Raw genomic sequence first — 26,716 nt, forward strand, 5'->3', positions numbered from 1 at the left:
AATGGTATTTTTTGGTCACATGTGAGGCATTGCCGTACTCGGGAGAAATTGGGGCACAGATTTTGGGGTGCTTTTTCTCCTTCATACCTTCTGAAAATGAAAAATTTTGAGCCAGAACTGCATTTTTGTGTAAAAAATGTAATTTTTCATTTTCACTGCCCACTTGTATCAAAATTGGTGAAACCCCTGGGGGTTTGAAATGTACACTATACCCCTAGATGAATTCCCTGAGGGGTGTAGTTTGCAAAATGGGGTCACTTGTGGGGGGGTTCCACTGTATTGGTGCTTGGGGGGTCTTGCTAATGCGACATAGCACCCACCAAAATTCCACCAGAATCTGAGCTGCAAAATCCAAAAATCACTCCTTCCCTTCTGAGTCCTGCCATGCACCCAACTGGTATTTTTTGGTCACATGTGAGGCATTGCCGTACTCGGGAGAAATTGGGGCACATATTTTGGGGTGCTTTTTCTCCTTCATACCTTCTGAAAATGAAAAATTTTGAGCCAGAACTGCATTTTTGTGTAAAAAAATGTAATTTTTAATTTTCACTGCCCACTTGTATCAAAATTGGTGAAACCCCTGGGGGTTTGAAATGTATACTATACCCCTAGATGAATTCCCTGAGGGGTGTACTTTGCAAAATGGGGTGACTTGTGGGGGGGTTCCACTGTATTGGTGCAACATAGCACCCACCATTCATTCCACCAAAATCTGTGCTGCAAAATCCAAAAATCACTCCTTCCCTTCTGAGTCCTGCCATGCACCCAACTGGTATTTTTTGGTCACATGTGAGGCATTGCCGTACTCGGGAGAAATTGGGGCACATATTTTGGGGTGCTTTTTCTCCTTCATACCTTCTGAAAATGAAAAATTTTGAGCCAGAACTGCATTTTTGTGTAAAAAAATGTAATTTTTCATTTTCACTGCCCACTTGTATCAAAATTGGTGAAACCCCTGGGGGTTTGAAATGTACACTATACCCCTAGATGAATTCCCTGAGGGGTGTAGTTTGCAAAATGGGGTCACTTGTGGGGGGGTTCCACTGTATTGGTGCTTGGGGGGTCTTGCTAATGCGACATAGCACCCACCAAAATTCCACCAGAATCTGAGCTGCAAAATCCAAAAATCACTCCTTCCCTTCTGAGTCCTGCCATGCACCCAACTGGTATTTTTTGGTCACATGTGAGGCATTGCCGTACTCGGGAGAAATTGGGGCACAGATTTTGGGGTGCTTTTTCTCCTTCATACCTTCTGAAAATGAAAAATTTTGAGCCAGAACTGCATTTTTGTGTAAAAAAATGTAATTTTTCATTTTCACTGCCCACTTGTATCAAAATTGGTGAAACCCCTGGGGGTTTGAAATGTACACTATACCCCTAGATGAATTCCCTGAGGGGTGTAGTTTGCAAAATGGGGTCACTTGTGGGGGGGTTCCACTGTATTGGTGCTTGGGGGGTCTTGCTAATGTGACATAGCATCCACCAAAATTCCACCAGAATCTGAGCTGCAAAATCCAAAAATCACTCCTTCCCTTCTGAGTCCTGCCATGCACCCAACTGGTATTTTTTGGTCACATGTGAGGCATTGCCGTACTCGGGAGAAATTGGGGCACAGATTTTGGGGTGCTTTGTCTCCTTCATACCTTCTGAAAATGACAAATTTGGAGCCAGAACTGCATTTTTGTGTAAAAAAAATAATTTTTCATTTTCACTGCCCAGTTGTACCACAATTGGTGAAACCCCTGGGGGTTTGAAATGTACACTATACCCCTAGATGAATTCCCTGAGGGGTGTAGTTTGCAAAATGGGGTCACTTGTGGGGGGGTTCCTAACTTTTAGCATCTTATGGTGCCTAGAAACCTACATGGTGCCTAAAAAATAATCTCATAAAAAGGAGGCTCCAAAATCAAGTAGGTGCTCCTTCTATTATGAAGCCTGTGGTTTGGTCAACGTGCACACTAGGGCCACATATAGGATATTTATGAAAACAAAAGAATTGGGGGAATCAATTTTTAGTCACATTTCTCTAGTAAAATGTACTGTGTTCCTTAGAAAAATGTATTAAAATTGCAAATCTGCAAAAAAAATGAAATTTTGAAATTTCACCTACACTTTGTTTTAATTCCTGTGAAACACCTAAAGGGTTAACAAACTTCCAAAATGCTGTTTTGAATACTGTGAGGGGTGCAGTTTTTGAAATGGTATCATTTATGGGGGTGTCTCACATACAAGTCCCTCAAAGTCACATCAGAACTGAACTGGTCCCTAAAAAAATCAGTGTTTGAAATTTTCTTGAAAATTTGAGAATTTGCTATTCATATTGTAAGCCTCCTAGTGTCCAAAAAAATTAAAAGGAAGTTGAAATAATGATGGAAACATAAAGTAGACATATGGTCTATGTTAGTTATTAACTATTTTGAGTGGTATGATTATTTGTCTCACAAGCAGAAAATTTAACATTTTGCAAATTGCTAAATTTTCCATTTTTTTACGACATTTTGGTATTTTTCACAAAAAAACACAGACTGTATCGACCCAAATTTACCACTAATTTGAAGTACAATGTGTCACGAAAAAACAATCTCAAAATCACTGGGATAAGTAAAAGCAAAAAAAAGTTATCCCCACTTAAGTGAGACATGTCAGATTTGAAAAAAAGGGCTCTGTCAGGAACGCAAAAACTGGCTCTGTCAGGAAGGGGTTAAAAGGAAGACCAAGTAATGATTCACAAAAGCAGGCTCCGAATATCTGACAGCAGGTGACCGTGCTTCTGATCCTATAGGTAAGAATAGCACACACATTCCCTTATGTGCTGGGACCTGGGAAGAAGACACTGCTGGGGAGGTTAAACAAAATATCTAGCCCAGAACTGTCAATCTGTGAGTGTGTGTGTATAATGCTGGGCGGAGCCATACACATACTCATAGACTGTCAATGCGCTCTGCACTGTAGAGGGGACTTGGCCGTCACACCCCCGCACAGGCGAGATCCCTGACCCCCATGTCCAGCACCCACCACTCCATCCTGTCTGCCATCATCTCCCAGACCCCACAGACCGACATCCTCCTGCTATCCCTCAACCACACACATGCTGCTTCCCTCCCCCATTATACAGTCAGCCTGCTCTGTTACTGATCTTCCGCTGCTTGAGGTCAGGCTTGTGGAAGGAGGGTGGCAGTCCGGCCTTTAGCAGGGCTGCTGCTTGAGAGCGCTGCACTGGCCCTACACTCTATATGACTGAGCCGCTACCTGCGGTAATGGTCACGCATCTCCTGTGGTCCCAGGATGCTGCTCCCAGCCTCCACCATAATGGCCAAGACCAGAGCCTCAGCCCTGCTGCTGGGGAACAGCTAAGCCCTGAACGCTACTCTGAGGGGTCTGATAAACAATTCACAGTTCAGGGGAGCGCCTGTATAGTCTGTGGGGGAGGGGGGCAGTTCTGGTGAGCGACTGTGTAGTCTGGGGGGGGGGGGTGTGAGGGTGCACAGTTCTGGTGAGTGGCTCTGTCTGTGACCCGAGGGGGACAGTTCATGCCCTACTGTACCCCCATCTGCAACACCACCTCATCCGCCTCTCATCCACCTGCAAAAACCACTGCACCTGTCCCTCTCCATCCTGCTTCACACCTGACCCTACCCCACCAATGGCACATACACAGCACCCAAACCCCCTTCCTCACCCATGGCACCCCTGCATCCGCCCCTCAAACCCTTACGCCAACATCCCCCACCCAACGCACCCCTATACCCCCTTCACCATTCGTGGCACACTCACACCCGGCCTTCCACCACCCGCAGCTGCTCTGGAACTCCTCCCCTATACTCCCCACACACGCACCTAAGCCCCCACCCGCCCATCCTTTCCTTCGACACCTGCAGTGCCATTGGACAAGCCAACCCCATCTGCAGCACCAGCGCACACACCCCTCCCCTACCCAAAGCACCTCCACACCCCCTTATTTTGCCCTCAAACACCGCACCCGCCCCTCATCCACCAGCAGCATCTACATACCCCCTCCTACATTTGCACCCCCCACACGCACCTGGCCCTCACAGATATGTAGCACTTCTCAACTCCCTGACCCATGCGTTGCACCCTCCCACCTACCACTCTCACACCCGCAGCACCTGTGGACACCCTCCACCATCCATCAACTAAAGGAGAAATGCAGGAAATCCTCCATATAATACAAAACATATTTCACACAACATAGGCGTTCACAGGTTATGGGGGTGGAGCCCTTACAATGGTGTGTAGAGCACATGTAGGGCACGATGAATCACCTAGTATAGGATAAATAATACCAGCCATCTGCAGCTCTGAGGTAAATAACTACATACAGTAAAGCAGGGGTCAGGGAACTTTTTTTATCTTTTACCCCAAAATATATTTAGAAATGCAGATGTTACCCCATTGATTTGAAAGGAAGGAAATCATATAATTGTAATACACACTGTACCCCCAGAAATTGATGATATATCCTGCTAGTACGGTACACAGCCTGGCAGCCATTGATGATGATAATGATTATCATGTATGGCTGTGTGTGGTACAAATTTTATACATGCATGGTAATAATCATCACCAATGGCTGCCAGGCTGTGTGTGGTATAGCCATTGGTAATGTGATGTCCAGGCAACTATTAGTGTCAGTATTACTAGATAATATAGTGACAGTCTGTGCAATGTTTTCCCTAGACTAGAGATGGGTATTCCGTGACAGGAACCTATAACCAGGCAAAGAAACTCGGCACCACAGTGGCAGTACAGACTGACAGACTGAGATGGCGCATCAACTAGTCAGCTCTACTCAAGAAGCGGGCGGACTAGGAGGCAGGACCCGGGACATCACGCAGGGAAGCGTGTTATACACAAGGGTCTGATAGACTGCACTCAGGGCCGGCGCCACCACTAGGTATTTGCCTAGGGCACTGGCCACTGGAGGGCGGCAGTTCGCCCCTCGCCCCCAGCATGGAGGGTTAGCGTAGGTTTTGGAGCGGGCAGGGGTGTCTGTGCCGCGGGGGTACCTGCGGCACTGTGTATAAAGGTGCTGGAGCGGGCAGGGGTGTCTGTGCCGTGGGGGTACCTGCGGCACTGTGTATAAAGCTGGCGACGGCGGCGGGGTCCCTGCAGTGAATAGAAATAACTAGCGCTGTGTGGCGGTGCGGGAAGCGCTGCTGGGTTTGAAAACACTTGTCGCACGCTGATTGGCTGAGATTCAGCCAATCAGCGCGTGGCCAGTGGTTTCAAAATCAGAAGCGTTTCCCGCGCCGCCACACAGCGCTAGTTATTTCTATTCACTGCAGGGACTCCGCCGCCGTCGCCAGCTTTATACACAGTGCCGCAGGTACCCCCGCGGCACAGACACCCCTGCCCGCTCCAGCACCTTTATACACAGTGCCGCAGGTACCCCCGCGGCACAGACACCCCTGCCCGCTCCAAAACCTACGCTAACCCTCCATGCTGGGGGCGAGGGGCGAACTGCCGCCCTCCAGTGGCTGGCGCCCTAGGCAAATACATAGCGCTAGTTATTTTAATATTCACTGCAGGGACCCCGCTGCCGTCGCCAGCTTTATACATGAGCACGGCAGGTACCCCGGCGGCACAGACACCCCAGCCCGCTCCCCAGACGGTGCAACAGGTACCCCCCGCTCCCCAGACGGCGCAGCAGGTACCCACCCCCCCAGACACCGGGTAGCCCCACCCCGACCGGCCCTGACTGCACTGCGTCAGGTCCTTGTACACTACAGTACTGTAACACACACACAGCCGGGCATGCATATAGAATCAATATATAAATTCTATATGCAATGAAAGAGAATGGGGCCGATTCAGATGGGTCTGAATTCTACCCCGTCTTCAATGGGATCTGCGCATGCGCGTATATGCACCTGTGTAGACCCCCTGTGCAAACGCCTTCGGCGAGTATCACACTTGCAGAGGCAATCGCACAGGCAGGGGAGGAAGGGGCTGGGCAGGGGGTGGCTTAAGGGGAATGCCCAGCATTTTATGGGCGTGTCCCTGGGAATGCAGGCGATGCCTGATCAGGACGGGTGGCTGACATCACATGACAATCAGCAGTGGAAATAAAAGTCAGTTTCTGAGGGGGAGAAAAATCATCCGGTAGTGGGCGACCTCTCCCCTTCGGCCACATACGAGGGGATGTGTTCTCGTACAAATCCCCTTACATGCTAGCGAGGGGATGCGGGCGCCGCTGACCTGTTTGCTAGGCTGCAAGTATAAGCCTAGCGAACAGGTCTGAATCAGGCCCAATGCGTGGCAAGTAATATGAGGGCAGCAGTGTAATGGTTGTCATTACTGCCTCACAGCGCTGAGGTCATGGGTTCTATTCCCACCATGGCTCTAACTGTGCGGAGTTTGTATATTCTTCCCCTACTTGCATGGGTTTCCTCCGGGTACTCCGGTTTCCTCCTACAATCCAAAAATATTCTGGTAGGTTAACTGGCTCCCAACAAAAAGAAAATTAACCCTAGAATGTCTGTGTGTGCTTGTGGTGGGGAATTTAGATTGTAAGCTCACATCTAACGTGTCTCAGCTATGTGTACATAGGGCCTGATTCAGCTGTTAGAAATGCAGAAAAACTTGAAAAAATTGGCAAAACCAAGTTGTATACAGATGTAATATGGGTGGAGAGAGTTAGATTTGGATGGGGTGTGTTCAAACTGATATCTATATTGCGGTGTAAGAACAAAGCAGCCAGTATTTACCCTGCACAGAAACTAAATAACTCACCCAAATGTAACTCTCTCTCTGCACATTTACATGTTACACCTGCCATGCAGCATGGTTTTGTCCATTAAAGAAGGTGTTTGCTTTTGCAAACCATCCTGAATCACCCCCTGTATGTATATTTAGAATCTGCTGTGCCCTGGTCTATCTGTTCTAACAGATGAAAGTGGATGACGCAATCACATGCACTCTGCCTGAAAATGCCTAGATTGCAATGGACTGGAAAGTGTGCAATTGAATTCCAAATCTATACGGCAGATAATGAATGTGTGTGTGCACTGACGTAAAGGGCCGCCGCGTACCTGCCAATACATAGAAGGCCAATATCCTCTACAGTAATTGCCCTTTTTCTTAAATGTGAAAGCGAAAAAAAATGTGGCTTATTTAATCATAAAGGGGCCATATCTGAGATAAATGAGCCACTGTAGAGGAAATATTCGTTAAAGGGTTTCATGTGACCTTCTCTATCATCTGTTTATTGAAGCAAATCCAATGAAGGATCACCAGAGCTGCTGATGGGTGAGCAGGTTTATTGCCTGGTGGAAACGCAGATTTTGCATTAACAGCGTTATTTTACAAGCACCTTGGTGTAAAGTGAAGCACTCACAGATTTCCGGTGGCCATGTTTCGGGATACGCCTCTGTTGTCGGGACAACACATTTTCTGCAATTCAAATGCAGTTTAAGTGCTCACACAAACATGCTGGCACATGCGCAGATTGACAAAAATCTCCGCTCAGCGGCACCTACTGAATAAGGCCCAGTGTTAGACAATCCGGGTCCTCCAACTGATTTTTAAATGTGAAATGTGTGCAATCTTGCCATTTCTGTGCTACCCCTGCCACAGTGTTGGCACTCTGACGCTTGATGTCCCAAAATAATGTGACACTAAGGGCTAGATGTATCAAGCTTCAAATAGTGATAAAGTGGAGAGGGATAAAAAGCCAGCCAATCAGCTCCTAACTGTTACAGGCTGGGTTTGAAAAAAATGACAGGTAGGAGCTGATTGGCTGGTTGTTTATCACTCTCCCACTTTTTGAAGTTATCTTGCCCCAAGGGTCAACTCTGGTTCTGTAGTACCCAAAAGGTCTTGTTTCAGAGGCTGCCTTATACAGGTAAACTAGGCTACATGACTGATTCAGTTAGCTTCAGCTGCGAGTAATACTGAAAACATGACATGTCAGGGAACTGCAGGAACAAAGTTGAGAACCTCTGCTCTAGACTATATGTAGCAAGCTGGCAGAACTCCAGACTGACAATGCAGGATGATTAGCAGCCTGATTACCAAGTCATTCATGTTATCAGTATAGCTCATGGCTCCAGCATGCTCTCCCACACAAGACTCGGAGCTGCAGCCTGACTCCAGAGTGTGATCCCTCTGATGTTCCTGGGCACTTGTTACCGCTATCTACTATCTAATTAAAATCCTTCAATGTGAGAAGAGGTGGCTCTGAGATAATTAGGACTGTGAGCAGGGCAATCCATCACAGGTAAGCTCAGCTTGTTAGCGGTTGTGAGTAATGATCTCATGGTGGATTCATGGCACACTTTGTTCACACTGGCTGTTGTGCTGCCTCGAATCGCAGCCTCAGCCGTCTAATTATACACATTCGTGAGTCATCAGTGAGTGCTTAGATTCACCCCAGCCAAGGCAGCGTGATGTAACCCTTCCTCTACCAAATCCAGAGGGAGGTGGGGGTTCAAGTGGGGACACTAGATGGTGTTCGATTGAGTTATTCAAGTGTTGCTCCATTTGGCCATGCACAGTCCCCGGCGCTGACGTTGCGGTTTTGTTGTTCTAACATCAGGTAGACTCGATGGAAACTCACCCACGCCTGCTCCGCACAGACTGTTAAATATGGATTAGCAAACAGTATAATAATAATGGCCATTTCTGTGGCTACTGATAAAGTACATTATACTCCTATGCTAGTCAATGCTCAAAAGACGTTATTTGTTAATACTCAAAATGCTCAGATAATGATAGAAACATAGAATTTGGCGGCAGATAAGACCCATTTGGCCCATATAGTCTGCCCCTTTTTCAAACAGGTTACCGTAAACCATATTTGATCCTTATTGCTTTGTAAGCAAGTATGTTTAAATTGCTATTCCACTTATCCACTACCCTTTCTGTGAAGTAATTGTTCCTCAGATTTCCCCTGAATCTTCCTCCCTCTAGTTTCAGTACATGTCCTTCCTGTGAAGAATGTCTCCCACCTGTACCTTGTTAAAACCCTTGATATATTTGAAAGTTTCTATCATGTCCCCCCTTTCCCTTCTCTGCTCTAAACTATACATATTTAGACCTAACGGCGGGGGGGGCGCCGAAAACTTGGTTACGCCACTGCTAGATCCCTCTCTGCCTCAGTGGTTTCCAAAGATCATTCTAATGTGAGCAGAGAACACTGAACTAATTATAATAAAACTTTATTTATAAGGCGCCACAACACTGCACAGAGGGTAACCAATAAGACAGTACAAGGAAGCGTACAGTGTGGTAGACAAGTAATAAATAGCACTGCAGCTCCCACTACAGCCTCTGATGCAAGGGTTGCACAGGAAATATGCAGTGTACCCATTTATGCTGCTCACAGATAATGGGCGAGATTTATTGTGTTTACCGTTTTTCGGAAAATGCGATTTTTGCTTAAATCGCCCTGTATCGCCGTTTTTTTAAATTGCATTTATTTCCAGAAATCGCGTATTGAATGAGGTGTGTATTCCGGCATGAAAAGTGTGATTTAGCGCGATTTTCGGGATGAAAAGTGCGATTTTTTAGTCATGAAATGGTCCGATTTTGTTAAAATGTGCGATTTTGTTAATAAAAAAAAATAAAAATTGGCGTGAGGTCCCCCCTCCTGTACATAACCAGCCCCGGGCTCATTGAGCCAGACCTGATTCCAAAAATACGGGGGACAAAAAGCGTAGGGGTCCCCCGTATTTCTGAAACCAGCCCCGGACTCTTGGACCGGTCCTGGTTCCAAAAATACGGGGGGGCAAAAAATCTGGGGGTCCCCCGTATTTTGAAACCAGCACCGGGCTCCAACAGCCCCCAGTGTCATGGCACAGCCAGGGGACACTTTTTACACACGGTCCCCCGGCCGTACCATGAGCACCGTGGCTGGTCAGCCTTGGATGGGGTACCTGGAGGAGTGGGGACCCCCCCAATAAAGGGGTGTCCCCCCCCCCAGGCTTCACCCGTCCAGGGCTGAAGCCCGGGGCTGTCACTGGCGTCCCTGGCCATTGGACGCCGGCCTGATATGGTTAAATTCACATTCCAAACATTGCTTAATACAGGAGAACTACAAGTGCCAGCAGACCTCCCCCGCATGCTGGGACTTGGAGAACCACAAGTCCCATCATGCAGGGCATTAATGGGCCCGCTGGGACTTGTAGTCCACCTGTAAAAAGAATGTTAAAATAAAACACACATAAAACACACAATAAAACTTTATTACATACACACACATCCACACACCTCACTTTTACACCGCTATACATACCGATCCAGGATCCAGCGCTGGTCTCTCTGCAGCAGAGCTGGACAGCCCGCACTGACAGCGGGCTGAACCGGCTTCCTCCGATGCAGCTAACAGCTTCTGTGGCGTTGTCCCAGCGCGACACAGGCTGAGAGCGTGATTGGGCGATGCATCTCCATGGAGACGCATTCTTTTTACAGGTGGACTACAAGTCCCAGCGGGCCCATTAATGCCCTGCATGCTGGGACTTGTGGTTCTCAAAGTCCCAGCATGCGGGGGAGGTCTGCTGGCACTTGTAGTTCTCCTGTATTAAGCAATGTTAGGAATGTGAATTTAACCATATCAGGCCGGCGTCCAATGGCCAGGGACGCCGGTGACAGCCCCGGGCTTCAGCCCTGGACGGGTGAAGCCTGGGGGGTGGGGACCCCTTTATTGGGGGGGTCCCCACTCCTCCAGGTACCCCGTCCAAGGCTGACCAGCCACGGTGCTCATGGTACGGCCGGGGGACCTTGTGTAAAAAGTGTCCCCCGGCTGTGCCATGACACTGGGGGCTGTTGGAGCCCGGGGCTGGTTTCAGAAATACGGGGGACCCCCAGATTTTTTTTTCCCCGTATTTTTGGAACCAGGACCGGTCCAAGAGTCCGGGGCTGGTTTCAGAAATACGGGGGACCACTACACTTTTTGTCCCCCCGTATTTTTGGAACCAGGTCCGGCTCAATGAGCCCGGGGCTGGTTATGTACAGGAGGGGGGACCTCACGCCAATTTTTAATTAACAAAATCGCACATTTTAACAAAATCGCACCTTGTGTTGTATTAGTCAGTAACAAGTAATTTTCTGACCATGAATAAAATGTATATTTATAACAATTGGTGTCACCCTCCCAATTGTTCTAAATATACATTTATTGTTCTAAATATACATTTATTGTTCTAAATATACATTTTATTAATTGTCAGAAAATTACTTGTTACTTGTCAAGTAACAAGTAATTTTTATTTTTAAAAACCAAAAACTCAGGCTGCTCCCGGATCCGAAGGCGCTACACCCCACGCCCTTGCGACAGCGTCCCTAACTAATTACTGCTTGCGCTTCCCTAGCTTTAATCTGTAGGGTCACAGGAGGAGGACTCGAACCCGTGGCGGCTCAGCCTGAGCGGCTATCCCAGTCGCTGGACTAACGACACACGCCACTGTGTCAGCCAATGTAAGAGAGACTCTCCGTGTAATTCGTAGCTACAATGCAGTGACGTCATTCACGCTGTATTGGACCATCGGCACCTTATTGGCAGCAGCTGGAAGTTGTAACTATACTTGGCACACATGGGGCGTGCTGACCGGGTGAGAACCGGGGATGGGATGTTGCAGGGGGGCGGATTGAGTCCTGAATATTGCGGGTGAGTGCCGCCGGGCGAACGCGTGTGAGAACGGAGGGAAGGTAGACGGCGGGGGACGCGGGTGAGAAGCAGGAGGAGGGGGGGCACTACCGCGCTGGTGAGACTAGAGTGAATACGTACCTATTATTCGAAATTCCGCGCTGCCAGTCAGTGTGACAGTGTCCAGCCGGTCACATGGGAGCGGCGTCATCTGAGGTGCTTCAGCCCACTAGAAATAGCATCTACCGCAGCTCCCTCCCTGGCTCTCAGCACAGTCAGCAGTGCACAAACTGCGCATGCTCAAAGTTTTGGGTCACTCACTCCTTTCTGCCCCGTGTGAGCCGCTGTACAGCAGAGCTGGGTCACTCACCACCATATATGCAGAGCCCATATTGTAGCGCTAGAGCAGGGATGATGCATTGTACTGTGTGCCTTTGATTTGTATGTCTGTAGCATAATGACAGCACTGCTAGTAATATCGATCACTGCATGTTGCCTGTATTGCATGCCCTCCTATCTCCTTACACAGCATAGGGATTCCTTATCACTGCATGTAATGATATTGTAGCGTATTTCAGACGGCCCTGCAGTAGCAGGCATATGTGGGTCCCATTAGTAGGGAATCACAGCAAACTCCATCATCAGCTCCATCCTGTGCACCATACACAGCATGCCCCAACATCAGCTCCATCCTGTGCACCATACACTGCAAGCTCCAACATCAGCTCCATCCTGTGTTCCATACACAGCATGCCCCAACATCAGCTCCATCCTGTGCGCCATTTTTCCTTTAGAGAGTGGTTGTGCCTTCTGCGAGTGAACCAGAATAACCCCCATTGTGTACATTTACACCCCCCCAGCTGTCAACTATCTGTCTCTCTGCCGGTGCTGCTACACTTCCAAGGCAATCAGGTGCGGGATAGGTATTCCTGTAATAACTAGTATTGGTAATAATTCTCCTAATCTATCATCAGGGAGGCAAGGAGTCTCTGGGCAGTGTTCAATGAGGCCAATACGCCATGTTTCATGGCGAATTTGTGCTATTTTAGCGTTGGAAGGTGATTTTTTTGTGTCAGAAAGTGAATCACCCTATTCAATGTGCACTTTTTGCCGTCTTTCTAAGTGATTTTTGCCGTGTAGCAAATCGCCATGTTTTCATTTCACTTTTAAAATAAAGTTGTTGTTTTTTACATTTGGTGTAAAAAAATCAGGAATTTTATTCTGTGAAGGGGCATGCTTTTTTTATTCATGTGCTTATAGCACATGAATATATATTTAATTTAAAAATGTTTTTTTTTTTTACACATAACAGCCAGCAGGGGGCCGGGAGCCGAGAGCCGCTCATTAGATATTCATATATGCACTGCTCCTGATCATTACACATGCACTATCAGGAGGAGTGAATACCCGGTCCCCTGCTGGCTCTCCCGGGGGGCAGCTTGTGCTGCCTGAGTCCTGGGGAGCCCTCCTCCACTCCCCTCCACTTCCATCTCCCTGCCTGCTGCCGTCCCCATGGCTCCCTGCGGGACGCCGCAGGGGTTAAGATTCACCGTCAGGGGCAGTGAGCCCCTGCGGCATTGCATACTGGGACAAGGAGGGTTGGTAGCGAAGGCTCCAGCCCTCCGGAACGCGATTCGCTGCACGCCGCGATTATGTTCATTGAATACTGCCCTATGGGGTGTATTCAATGCCTTTGGGTGAGCTATGACGGCGAGCAGTGCCGATAGCTTGCGGGTCACTATTCGACTGATCCCCCCCCCCCCCCCTTCATTCGCCGTTTCCACCTCGCTGGTTCTATTCAGCAAGCTGGAAACGGTGAATGCAGCTGTCAAAATGGTGAGGCTCGCAGCTATGTGCAGCACCTTGCCATTCCGGGGAATTCTCGCCGTCCTATGATGGCGAGGATTTCCCCGGAACATAAAATAGGGTGAGGGGGTTAGAGGCAAGGATGGCTTGTTTTCAGTGATCCTTACCACGAAAAACGGCATTGAATACTGCCCTATATATTTTCTGTCCAGCCTTCCAACAAGAACTACTTAACCACAGTGTTCTGTGGCCTCTCCCAGGTTATAACGATGCTGGTGATGCTATCGTATCGGTGATGTGATGTGTTTCACAAAATAGCACCTGAATCCGGAGATTGCAAAGACTTTGACACAGGGCTAGGGGTATCGGTGCCGGCACATCCTGCAGCTGTATCTGATACTTCCAGGTAGCCAAGCTGCAGTGCCGTGCCTGCCTTGACTTGTAGGCTTGTGCGTTCCCCGCACATCCTGCAGCCATTATAAATACACCACTTCTGCATTTTCCCTCTCTGCATACTGCGGAGCCAAGTGCGCTTCAACTCTGCATTAACAACAGCATTCTGATTGGCTATGGTGCGAATTTAGTTAGCCGCAATAAAATATCTGAGCAGCTCATTGAGCTCATGATTGTCTGTTTTGTTTTATTGGTTTGTAAGTTTACCCTTATTAGTGTTTAACATGCATCACAAAATAAAAGTTGAATATTACATTTTTTATAAGAGTGCCCACCAAAAAGAGGAGGGTTCCGCTTTCTCTCCTCCTGCGACTACAGTTCTGTACTGTCGGCAGCACCTCCACACGAGGTATTCCTATTGTAAAACTTTTTTGTGATCCAGTTAAAGATAATAGTGGTTTTCTCTGTCGGCATAATTAAGGAATATACCTAGATCCCTCCAGGGCTTAGGTTTCTCCCCTCTCCCCCTTCCCACCATTTTTACCTAAATGATTTTTCCCTTGTTTTCCTGCAGAACAGTTTTCCTACAAGCGATTAGTCTAATGATAATGCAATGTATTATTATTTATTTATTTACAGTTTCTTATATAGCGCAGCATATTCCGCTTTACAATTGGAGACAACAGTGATTAAACAAACTGGGTAGAAACAAACCGACATAGAGGTAGGAGGGCCCTGCTCGCAACCTTACAATCTATAGTACTGTTCCTTCTAGGGACTTCAAAGGGTAGGGTGCTGCTACACGGGGGCAGCATAATGGAGGCAGGCCGTGCCCGCTGACGTCACTGCTGTGGGTCACCCAGGGCCTGGCCGCCGCCATCATGAAAGGGGTGTGCCCGGCCACTCTAAAGTATCTGCACTGCCAGGGAAGCGCCGGGCAGCACCATCTACAGCGGCGCTGGGCTTCCCCGTGCACACCGGAAGGATCGGAGGCAGGCTCTTTTAGCGGGGGGCTGCTAGAGAAGCAGGGCCCATTTTGCCCTTTAAAAATCGGGCAGGGCGCAACGCCCTGCTAAAACAGCCTAGCGGGAACACTATAGTGTATTAGTATAGGGAAGGTTGTGTGAGGTCTTGGTGCACAGAGAGGTGATACTCAGCCATTTCTGTGTTTGTTATCTCCATTTCAGGCCAGGCTCAGATTAAGCTGAACACCAAGAAGCTGTACCAGGCAGATGGGAACTCTGTAACGGAGCAACTGAAAGTCACCGCCGTGCTGTACAATGTTATGAAAACCAAAGGCCTGGAAAGCATCCAGATTGGGGACGAGGACACAGCCACATTCAAGTTTGACCTTGGGACGAAAGTAAGACTTGCCTACTTGTATGCACCCCCAAGTGTAAAGCAGACCCTGGCTGCCTGTCATTTACCAGATACACCGCTGCTGCCTGCCACTTACCAGATACACCGCTGCTGCCTGCCACTTACCAGATACACCGCTGCTGCCTGTCACTTACCAGATACACCGCTGCTGCCTGTCACTTACCAGATACACCGCTGCTGCCTGTCACCAGATACACCGCTGCTGCCTGCCACTTACCAGATACACCGCTGCTGCCTGCCACTTACCAGATACACCTCTGCTGCCTGCCACTTACCAGATACACCGCTGCTACCTGCCACCTACCAGATACACAGCTGCTGCCTGCCACTTACCAGATACACCCGTGCTGCCTGCCTGACGCTTACCAGGCACACCCCTGCTGCCTGCCGGATGCTTACCAGGCACACCCCTGCTGCCTGCCGGATGCTTACCAGGCACACCCCTGCTGCCTGCCGGATGCTTACCAGGCACACCCCTGCTGCCTGCCGGACGCTTACCAGGCACACCCCTGCTGCCTGCCAGGCGCTTACCAGGCACACCCCTGCTGCCTGCCGGACGCTTACCAGGCACACCCCTGCTGCCTGCCGGACATTTACCAGGCACATCCCTGCCGGATGCTTACCAGACACACCCCTGCTGCCTGCCGGACGCTTACCAGGCACACCCCTGCTGCCTGCCGGACGCTTACCAGGCACACCCCTGCTGCCTGCCGGACGCTTACCAGGCACACCCCTGCTTCCTGCCGGACACTTACCAGGCACACCCCTGCTGCCTGCCGGACGCTTACCAGGCACACCCCTGCTGCCTGCCGGACGCTTACCAGGCACACCCCTGCTTCCTGCCGGACGCTTACCAGGCACACCCCTGCTGCATGCCGGACGCTTACCAGGCACACCCCTGCTGCATGCCGGACGCTTACCAGGCACACCCCTGCTGCCTGGCGCTTAATAGGTATTCCCCCCGCTGTGGACAGTGCAGTGGCCACAGGTGCTTTGTGATTTTGGCCAGTGGCGCCTGGCCAGAATTGTATGTGGTAACTGCTGTTCAGATTGCTAGATGTATCTCTGACAGGATATGCCCAGCATTATTCCCATTACATTCTCACCTTATCACTTGTTGTGCAGCTAATAATTCCAGACCTTGTCCGCCACACTAATTTCTCACCTGTCCCTCAGATTACCGACTTGAAAATGGCCAGACAGCTCACATTTGAAATCACCTCCATAGGGGCTTCGCTTTATGACATCCTGGGCAAGGAGGCCGACCTGAGAGTAAGTGTAATCCTCACCCATGAAAACAACATGGTCCTACAGTGACACTGTTATTGGCTAATAACCATTTCTATAGCCCCATAAACACTTATTCATAAAATAAAATAAACTCATTTTCCTCCTTCTGAGCGATATTGTTTTTTTTTTAAATATATTCTTTATTTAAGTTTGTCAAAGGGTAAGAAAGTCATTACAAATTATTTAAACACAAATCATTGTACACACTGGATATAATCGGACAGTGAGTATCATCAATGTAATACTAACAATACCATGTCACGTCTCGTCCTTGCATAGTAAAAATTAATATCTCTACAGTGTCCAGTCTGGTGATTTAACCTTCGCATATTATCATAAACTTCTTAATTTAGCAAGACCAAGGAAAGGGTAAGGCTAGAGTTTAGGAAAGAAGGGGAGAGGTGGTGGATTGTGGTCGTGTTAACATAGAACATGCGCTGAGTGTATCTGATATTTCAGGTATTTCCCAATCTGTGTATTAGATTAGAGTGTATATGTGGCCAGTGTTAAGGGGGGGTCTGATGGCATGTAACTTTTATATGTGGGGGAGGACTTAAAATCAAGCCAAGGTAACCATTTGGCTACATAATCTGATTGTTTTTCTAAGGTTGAATAGTATATGTCCTCCATGGCTCTATAGAACTCCACTCTCTGGAACCATTCCCAGAAGGCAGGAGGGTCTGTAGACCTCCAATGGACCGGTATCACCGCTCTCGCTGCGTTATTAAGGTGTTTTAGAAGGGATTGTTTATATTTAGTGGAAGGGATGGTGGTGTGGGATAGCAGCCAAAAGTCAAGATTATCGGGGGTTCGGAATCCCAGTATTTCAGAGGAAAGTTGGATGACCTTGTTCCAAAAGGTCGCAATCCGGGGGCAATCCCACCATATATGTAGCAGAGTTCCCACGCTGGGTGTTGCAACGCCAGCAAAGGGGAGAGACCGAGGGGAAAAACCTGTGTATCAAAGGGGGGCATCAATACCATATGGAGGTAGTGGGTGAGTTTCCAGCGAGTCTGCCTGATGTTATAACAACAAAACTGTAACGTCAGGGGAAACGGTCATTAGGTCTACAACAACTAAGTCGACAAGCATTGGGTCGACACCACTAGGTCGACATTACATTAGGTCAGAGCTATGGTCGACAGTCAAAAAGTCGACATGGGGTTTTTCACTGATTTTTGTGCCAACAGGTGCAAATCTACTAGGGTGCGGTGGAAGAATAAAATAGTGTGCCATGCGTAGCGAGGCACTGTGCCTGAAGCATTGCAAGTGATGCGGTGCACTTCAAACTGTGTCTGTGTCGACATTCTGGTAAAAAAAAAAACAGTGAAAACCTCATGTTGACCTAATGTCATGTCGACCTAGTTGTTGTAGACCAAACGATCCACACCCAACGTCAGCGCCTGGGACTGTGCATGGCCAAATGGAGCAACACTTGAATAACTCCATCGGACACCATCTAGTGTCCCCACTTGAACCCCCACCTCCCTCTGGATTTGGTAGAGGAAGGGTTACATCACGCTGCCTTTGCTGGGGTGAATCCAAGCACTCACTGATGACTCAAGAATGTGTATAATTAGACGGCTGAGGCTGCGATTCGAGGCAGCACAACAGCCAGTGTGAACAAAGTGTGCCATGAATCCACCATGAGATCATTACTCACAACCGCTAACGAGCTGAGCTTACCTGTGATGGATTGCGGATACCTCTCCCTATGCAACTAAGCACCCGACTTGCCTTCATTGCTTTGTTACATTGCCTACCTGCCTGTAAGTCACCTGAAACAGTGACACCTAGATCCCTCTCTTCCTCAGTAGTTTCCATAGATCATTCTAATCATGTGAGCATAGAACACTGAAATATTTATAATTAAACTTTATTTAAAAGGCGCCACCCACATGTGGTCCACAACACTGCACAGAGGGAAACCAATAAGACAGTACAAGGAAGCGTACAGTGTGGTAGACAAGTAACAAATAGCACTGCAGCTCTTACCACAGCCTCTGATGCAACGGTTGCATGGGAAATATGCAGTGTACCCATTTATGCTGCTCACAGATAATGGGTCTAGGGCAATGAAAACAAGTAAGGAGTGGAGCCCTGGGTGGGGGACGCAAAGAGGTGGTGTAAAGTGTAGCTGTTGTATATAAGGGGGATTAATGCCTTTAAACACGTATGGATAGCCCCAGAAAATGGATTGTAAACACAACGTAGCTGCAGTTTGACAGGAAGCCGGCATTTGAGGGTGGAAACCTGCCATTTTCTCGTAGTGTCTTTTAAAAAAGCAGGCGTGCCGAGGCCGTTTTGAGGAGGGTCGGTGAGGTCTACCCTGTCTCAGTTGCACATTAGTGGCAGCCTCAGAGCTACTCACCTTTGCACATATGGCGAAAACTGTTTGATGGTTCAGGATTTGCGTATGGAACCACGAGTGAATAGGGATCTGCGATCATTTAGCAATTCATTCACAGGATTTACACGGGGCATTTTCGCTTTCACTAGTAGGAGACTATGGAAAGTAGTTCACTCATCCTTAAAACAGGGCAACAGCTAAGGACCAAGGGCGTAACTACCATAGGTGCAAGGGGGGCAGCTGCTATGGGGCCCAGACCTGAAGGGGTCCCATCTTTACTAAATAATATGCCTTAACAGAGAGCCTGCTGTGAAGACCTACAATGCCATATACAGATGGAGCCATCCTCATCTAGCCCTTTAATAGGATTAAGTGAGTAATGGGATTACTCTGCTAATCCCCTACCTACTGTATTGTTCTACGTATTGTATTGCAGCTGAGAACAATAGACCTTGGATAGCCATGGCGCACCATGGCTATCCAGAGACAGTTAGATGAAGATGGCTCCATCTGTAGATAGAGGTTATCAATCTGCACAGCTTGTAATTGGTATACTGTAGCTATCTCGCCCCGGATTACTATATTTAATTGTTAATGGGGGAGGTGCACCCAGGAATGTGTATTAAGGTCCATACACACTGGGCAACTATGCCCAGCGTGTATGGACAGTGATGATCGCTATCATCGCTGGGGGTAAAGCCGCTCAGTGCATACACACTGTCCATCGCTGTCAGCAGGGGGACGACGGCTTTGCATAGCGCTATGATATGCAAAGCCACACTCAAAGCCGCTCATCTGCTGGTATTACCATCAAACGAATGGCTTTCCCGGAGATTATGCGGGAGCGCGCAGCAGCGATCACCGCCGGGGCATACACACTGGGCGGCTTTGAGCTGAAAGCCGCTCAAACTTGCTGTTTTGAGCGACTTTCAGCTCAAAGTTGCCCAGTGTGTATGGGCCTTTAGACTTGGAAGCAAGAAAAGAAAAAGTATTCCTACAAGGGGCACTCTAGGTTAGCATATATTAATGTCTTGATTAACGTTATAGGTACAAGTGACACAAGAAAAAGAGAATTGTCTAAAACATAACCTTTATTGATTGATTTATTAAAAACAGCGAAATATTAAAAACATAAGTGAAAAGTGATAAATGTGAAATAAAGCGCATTATACAAATTAAAATAAGTCTGTTACGTGTCTTATTGTTCATAGCATGTGTGTCTTTAATACTGTTAATTAATCTCCGAGCAAATATCAATTATTGCTTTAATTAGGCAGTCTTGTAAATTCAATATCAAAGGGACGTGTGTACGTTCCAAGATGATTAATGCAGCAAAGTTGTTAGGAATAATTTTTCACTCTGCAGTACAAAGAAAGTTCAGTGTTTAGACTGCAGGTCTGCAACAATGTATATTTCTAATTACATGTTGCAATAAGTCTGCAACAGTATTTCTGGATAGTTAGTGTGTCCCAGAATGCACTTTGACTATTCATGTTCTGACACTGTTTGCTGAGTTTTTGGTATGGTTGAAGAGTCGTTGCTGGGAATGTAAGTACACATAGTGTCTGCACTTACTGTATGCAGCTCTGAGTTTAGTATATTCTAGGGAGCCTTAACACATGGACCTGATTTCCCCGGCAGCTCATTGGGAGGGGGACACACGATTAGGCACTTGATGCGCAAAGTTTTGCATAGGATAAATCGCATTCAATTCATTCACGGCGGGCGTAAGATGCCGGTATGCCGGCCAGGGGGAGCGGAGTGCTGGGCAGGGGGAGCAGCAAGGTGGAGGGAGCAGGGGGTGGCGGATGCCGGTGAGGGGGAGCGGTCAGTCACAGTGCTGCAAGAGAAAAAAAAAGCCCATACAAATGAATGGGCAGCCAGTGATTGGTTGAGTGCTCTCTCGGCCAATCAGCAATTGCCGCTCCTCCTGCCCGGCTCTCACCGGAGTCTGCTGCCTCTGTATCCCCTGCCTGCCTCGCAGCGACCACTGCCCCTGCCCGTCTGCAGCGTCCCCCACCCTGCATATAAGATTTAACAAATCTTATATGCAGCCGGCACGACCTCCCGACTCTGATCTGCACAGGACCGCGCATCAGGTCGGATGCGATTTTTGCCCGATTTCACTGCCCGATCCATCCGAATCGGGTGAAATCAGGCCCAGCGGCACCCCCCTCCCGCTTCTTACACACGCACCCCCCCCTCAACCATTCTCACACGCACTCGCCCGGCACACCTCCACCCCCCCCCCCCACCCCCAGTACTCAATCCCCCCCACCGCATCACCCCATCCCTGGTTCTCACATGGTCAGCACCCCCCCCCCTCCCCCCTCCCCCATGTGTGGCAAAGAGAAAAGTGAATATAAATTGGAGCTGTGTGTCCGTGTCGCGGCACACCTATACGGTGCTCGTGTCAGTAGATTTTCACATAGACAGTTTATTAATAACTCATGTCGACCTTTTCCTGTGTTGACCATTTTCATGCAGCCTATTTCCTTGTCTCGACCTTTTGTCAATGTCAACTTAAACCAGGTCGATCTTTTTCATGTGTTGACCTTTTCACTGCCGACCAATAGACCTAATTACTGTAGACTAAATGATCCTCACCCCGGGTCACAGCGCCTATAAACTGTTAGGTACTTGTGTAGTTTCACGGCGCCATTATTGAGGAGCGTACACTGCAGACATCTATTGGAGCCTTACAAACACCCCACCGAGTACTGCCTAGGTCCGGTAAGCTCCGGGCCAGAGACCTTTTCAACATCATAAGTGCGTGGAACTACAAGAACATTAATGCCCGCAAACCAGTATCCTAACTTTAAGGAGCAACAAGTGGTGAGATATCATGGGGGTTATTCTAGTTCATTCTTTCTGACAAAATCCTTCTTAGATGGACAAAACCATGTGCACTGCGGGTGGGGCAGATGTAACTTGTGCAGAGAGAATTAGATTTGGGTGGGGTTTTACTTCAAAGTGAGATCTATATTGCAGTGTAAAATCATGCAGTCAGTATTTTCCCTGCACAGAAACAAAAAAACTCACCCAAATCTAATTCTCTCTGCACATGTAACATCTGCCCCCCCTGAAGTGCACATGGTTTTGTCCATCTAAAAAGGATTTTGTCAGAAAGAATGAACTAGAATAAACCCCCTTGTTTTACAATAATCATAATATTGTCTGACTTTACAAAGGATTATTGACTTTTATCAGTCCCAGAATTTAAAATAGAGACTGTGGTGCACACCAGTCTCTGGACATTGACACTAAATTAAGGGACATTGCCCAAGGGTACGCTATATATTAGTTTTATCCAAGATTGCTTATAAATGTCATTTTAATATTGCTCCTTTAATACATTTCATACATAGGTATACATGCGCTTTCATTTAGTAATGTTTATTCTGTAATATTGTTTTTTGTTGGTAGCTGCATATATGGAATGGGAAATTTGGAGAAGCCTGGCCAAGGCTTGTCTGGCATCATCATCTGAAGCAAGTCGTCTAAAGCAAGCAATGAGTTAGAACTGGAGTTTGGACTGGATTTGGACATAAACCGAAACACTGCCACATTTTATTTTGCTTTTCCCAAATGACTATCTGTCTCCGCCTCTGAGCTGAGGAAAGCTATGTATTACTCTTTGTTTTACTGTTTCTTTACCATGATCTTCATCATATACCTCTACCCCCACTGTATGCAAAGCCTGTATGCTGTTCCTTCACTGATTGCACACCCTGCCAGAAACAAGCTGGCAGGGTGTGTCAGCTTTGGAAGAAAAGTGGTTCATAAATACAAATATTATTATTACTGCTGCCTTTGAGCAGCATGATCAAGATGGCGCCGCTGATGGCTGCCTAGGAGCTGTGCAGCTCAGTCAAATATATTCCCTGTGTGATAACTGTACTGTCTGCTTGTATTGTTACCTACCTGGCTGTTTCGGCGACCAGTGGCGCCGCTGATGGCTGCCTAGGCACTGTTCAGCTTGGTGGGTATGTGTTCCCTGTGTGATAACTGTACTGTCTCTGCTTAATGTTACCTACCTGGCTGTAGCAGTGACCAGTGGCGCCGCTGATGGCTGCCTAGGCGCTGTGCAACTCGGTGGGCATGTGTTCCCCACATGTAATGTCTTAATGAAATGTATGTACTGCCTTCTCCCCCCCCCCCTTCATCCCTGCTTGATGCTGCACTGTAAATCCACAAAAAATTCCTAGTGTGCGCAAGCACACATGGCCAATAAAGTTGATTCTATTCTATTCTATTCTATATATATACCAATTTGAAGCACCCCAGTGAATTGGGATATACATCCACTTAAGCAATTTATCTGCATATTTTTTTTAAATCTGCGCCTGATTTTTTAGTTATTTCTTTTTCAGGGCCAGCTGCACGCAGGTCCCACTTCTCTAATGTTAAAAGTTGGAAGGTATGTTTGAAGTTCTGAGTATACAATACATTCCTTTCTATTTTTTAATAGTAGAATCGGCAGAAATCAGCTGTATGCTCTGGGTTTCGTCTGCAGATCTTCGCATCCAATGAAGTGTATGGCCTTCGTCCAACATACGTAAAAAAAATAAAAATACAATTTGTATTATGGTCAAAACTATATAGTGTCTGGGGGGCGGGGCTTGGCTGGCAACCAGGATAGACAGAGGTGATTCTAGTGGGCTCCTGTGCATCTGGCTCTAAACACAGATATTTCTCCATTCCCTGGAGAGAAATTGCCCTCACACCCCTTGCTGGTACCTGGTACTGGTTTATACTGTATAAACCAGTATCAGCAAGGGGTGTGAGGGCAATTTCTCTCCAGGGAATGGAGAAATATCTGTGTTTAGAGCCAGATGCACAGGAGCCCACTAGAATCACCTCTGTCTATCCTGGTTGCCCGCCAAGCCACGCTGCATTAAAATGGTCAACACATGAAAAGGTCAACATGAGTTATTTAAAAATTGTCTATGTGGAATTCTGCTGACACGAGCACCGTATAGGTGTACTGCGACACGGACACACAGCTCCAAAATTTATATTCACTTTTCTCTTTATGCACTTTTTTATGCCGGGCGAACGCGTGTGAGAACGGAGGGAAGGTTGACAGCGGGAGGGGTAATAACGCCGTTGATGGCGGGGGAGGGGGGCACTACTGCTGGTCAGTGTTGCCAACTCTGAAATGAAAAACAAGCAACTGACGACCGAAAAACAAGCCCAACCTAATCCTAAAAAGCCCAAAAAACAAGCCCAACTTTCATACACATATATATTATTTATACCTCTTTAATGTCTTTACAATGATATTTTATCAGTACAAAACTGGCTTTTAAAGAATACTATAACACTTCCTCATTAACGAGGGGAAGCAGGAAGGGACATCGCAAAGATAGCGCACCAGCTCACACTAACGCGCTGTCTCCTTTCCGTCGGCAGACTGTACTGGGCATGCACGAGATCTAGAGCGCACCCCAGATCTGGCAGCAGGGACAGTGATGTCGCTGTTGTGGGGATAGGGCTTCGCCACCCTGCAGCTGTTTAAGCGGATAGCGGAAGGGGGGCGGAACGGTCAGCACTGTGGACCATTCATACATTTACCTTGAATATTGGCCTGCGCACAATGGCTCCTTCTAACATGGGGGAGAAGCGGTATCAGTGCACATAATGTGTGCTGATACCCCCTTCTCCCCCATAGCGCGCCTTCATACATCTGCCCCAGTATGAGATATTGTGCATCTGAGATATTTTACATTCATTTTTTTCTGTAAAGAAAAATTTCAAGTGAACATTGTCTGCTGTAGATATTTGTGGTCCTTTGTACGCACTGAGAAATATTTATTGTAAAGTTCCCATACACTGTGAAATATGCAGTGTACAGTATGTTTTGTACTAGATCACATTTCATGCGCTTTGAACGCGATGCAATACAATCTAGTACAAGTATGTGCTGTGTGCGGTAGCGTGCATCGCACCCATTAAATGGTACCTTGTAAGGGCACCTTATGTAAAGATAAAACAATCTTACAACTAGCATAATTGTTAATATTAGATTAGCCCTACTGAATACACACAACCAGCAGACAGCCACAACAGAAATAATGAGAGATCATTAGCATTTTCATCAGCCTCTACTAGTACTTATGTTCACCTGTGTGTGTCCCTTATCTCTGTACTGAATTAAAAAAAACACAACTGCAAGCCCAAAATAAAACAAGCTACTAACAAAAATGATAAGCCCAAAAACAAGCAACAAGCGACCCTCCAAAAAAATAAGCAACTCACGAAAAAAAAAATAGCCCAAATCCGCTTGTTTTAAGCTGACTTGGCAACTATGCTGCTGGTGAGACACTAGTGTTAATGCGTACGTAGTACTTGAAATTCCGCGCTGCCAGTCAGTGTCCACTGTCCAGCCGGTCACATGGGAGCGACGTCATCTGAGGTCCCTCAGCCCACTAGAAATAGCATCTACCCTGCTCTGATGTAGGCAGCCGCAGCTCCCTCCCTGGCTCTCTCAGCAGTACACAAACTGCGCATGCTCAAAGTTTCGCGTCACTCCTTTCTGCCCCGTGTGAGCCGCTGTACAGCAGCAGTCGTCGTGGCAACGAAAGCTTCTCCCCCTGGTAACGGGGCCTAGTGGCTTCAGTCTTCGTTAGCGACACAGGGAGCTGGCACCATGTCGTACCGGGACCTACGGAGTAAGAGCTGGGTCACTCACCACCATATGCAGAGCCTCCATTGTAGCACTAGAGCAGGGATGATGCATTGTACTTTGATTTGTATGTCTGTAGCATAATGACAGCACTGCTAGTAATATCTATCACTGCATGTTGCCTATATTGCATGCCCTCCTATCTCCTTACACAGCATAGGGATTCCTTATCACTGCATGTAATGATATTGTAGCGTATTTCAGACGGCCCTGCAGTAGCAGGCATATGTGGGTCTCATTAGTAGGGATACGATCATATTGTCTACACAACAACTAGGTCGCCAAGCATTGTGTTGACACCACTAGGTCAACATGCAGGAAGGTCGACATGGGCAAGGTCGACAGTCAAATGGTCGACATGGGGTTTATATCTACTATATCCTGGTCAAAACGCAGACCCCAGTATCCTAATACAGAGAATCCTGACAGGTAATTGACCCAACTCTCCCTCTAACCCTCCCTGCTAATGTTTAACTGTAATCCCTGCACTCCACCCACTGCCTAAACCTTAGCCTCCTTCCTGCAGCCTAACTCTAACTGTCCCCCTAGTGCCTATACCTCCCCCTACCCCGGCCTGACTATAACCAGGATACTTACATTCAGGATGCCAGCTGTCGAGAGTCTGGTGTCGCCATCCTCATTCATGCCAAAATTATGGTGCCAGTGTTCTGGCGCTGAATTTCCGTCAGATGCCATTCTGACTGCTGGTACCATAACTGCATCGCCTTAACAGCATTGTAGCCCTCACAATGAACTTGTGCCCTCACCCAACCTTTCATGGGAATATATATATATTTGTTTAAATCAAACCTCACCCTTCCTGCATTCCCACCCAGCTCTCAACGTGCTTCCATGCAGTGAACACTCTTCATTGGTGGATAGCTGCAGCTGTCCACCAATCTGCATGCTGGCAGGCGTTCACGGTCTGGCTGCAGGATGGAAGGCAGGTAGAGAATGCTCTACCCTCCCTCAAAGAAGCTCCAAAGGCACCATCACAGGTGTAGATGTCCCCTGGCCCAGCTCTTCCCTGCTACAAGGTTCCAAGAATCATGAGGCCCTGGGTGGCTGATCAGTGGGCCCATACATTATGGAGATGGAGTTGTAGAGAGGTGTTTCCATAGGATGGGGTTAAGGGGCTGCCTTGTTGTGACATGGGCGTGATCCATTCTCTGCGTGTCTGATTTGGTCTCCCTGCAAGTCGGGA

At 47.7% G+C, this 26,716-nt stretch overlaps 2 protein-coding genes across 8 annotated transcripts in view; both read left to right on the top strand.

Moving 5' to 3' along the window:
* The first annotated feature begins 11,479 nt into the window (after window positions 1-11,479).
* On the top strand, window positions 11,480-23,163 carry LOC146019437 (clusterin-associated protein 1-like). Of its 4 annotated transcripts, XM_083151972.1 has the most exons (5): window positions 11,947-12,046; window positions 12,466-12,517; window positions 14,992-15,167; window positions 16,361-16,456; window positions 22,251-23,163. In XM_083151972.1, exons 3-5 carry the CDS (start codon window positions 15,090-15,092, stop codon window positions 22,326-22,328), a joined length of 252 nt encoding a protein of 83 aa, XP_083008098.1. In that variant the 5' UTR covers window positions 11,947-12,046; window positions 12,466-12,517; window positions 14,992-15,089; the 3' UTR covers window positions 22,329-23,163. The 4 variants fall into 4 exon arrangements, with proteins under 4 accessions (XP_083008097.1, XP_083008099.1, XP_083008098.1 ...); XM_083151971.1 differs by lacking the exons at window positions 11,947-12,046; window positions 12,466-12,517 and adding an exon at window positions 11,480-11,570; XM_083151973.1 differs by lacking the exons at window positions 11,947-12,046; window positions 12,466-12,517 and adding an exon at window positions 11,496-11,626.
* Window positions 23,164-25,271: 2,108 nt separating this feature from the next.
* Window positions 25,272-26,716, top strand: part of LOC146020122 (clusterin-associated protein 1-like) — a 57,846-nt gene continuing 56,401 nt past the window's right edge. Inside the window, exon 1 of one of the 4 annotated variants that reach the window (XM_083152969.1) lies at window positions 25,272-25,423. In XM_083152969.1, the coding sequence (XP_083009095.1) occupies window positions 25,336-25,423 (88 nt within the window). In that variant the 5' untranslated portion in view covers window positions 25,272-25,335. Of the gene's footprint in view, window positions 25,499-26,716 lie in introns of all 4 variants that reach the window. The other 3 variants (XM_083152970.1, XM_083152971.1, XM_083152974.1) reach the window with 3 other exon arrangements.

This window comes from Crinia signifera, chromosome 7 (genome assembly GCF_055691185.1).
Source record: "Crinia signifera chromosome 7, ASM5569118v1, whole genome shotgun sequence".
NCBI classification, from domain to species: domain Eukaryota; kingdom Metazoa; phylum Chordata; class Amphibia; order Anura; family Myobatrachidae; genus Crinia; species Crinia signifera.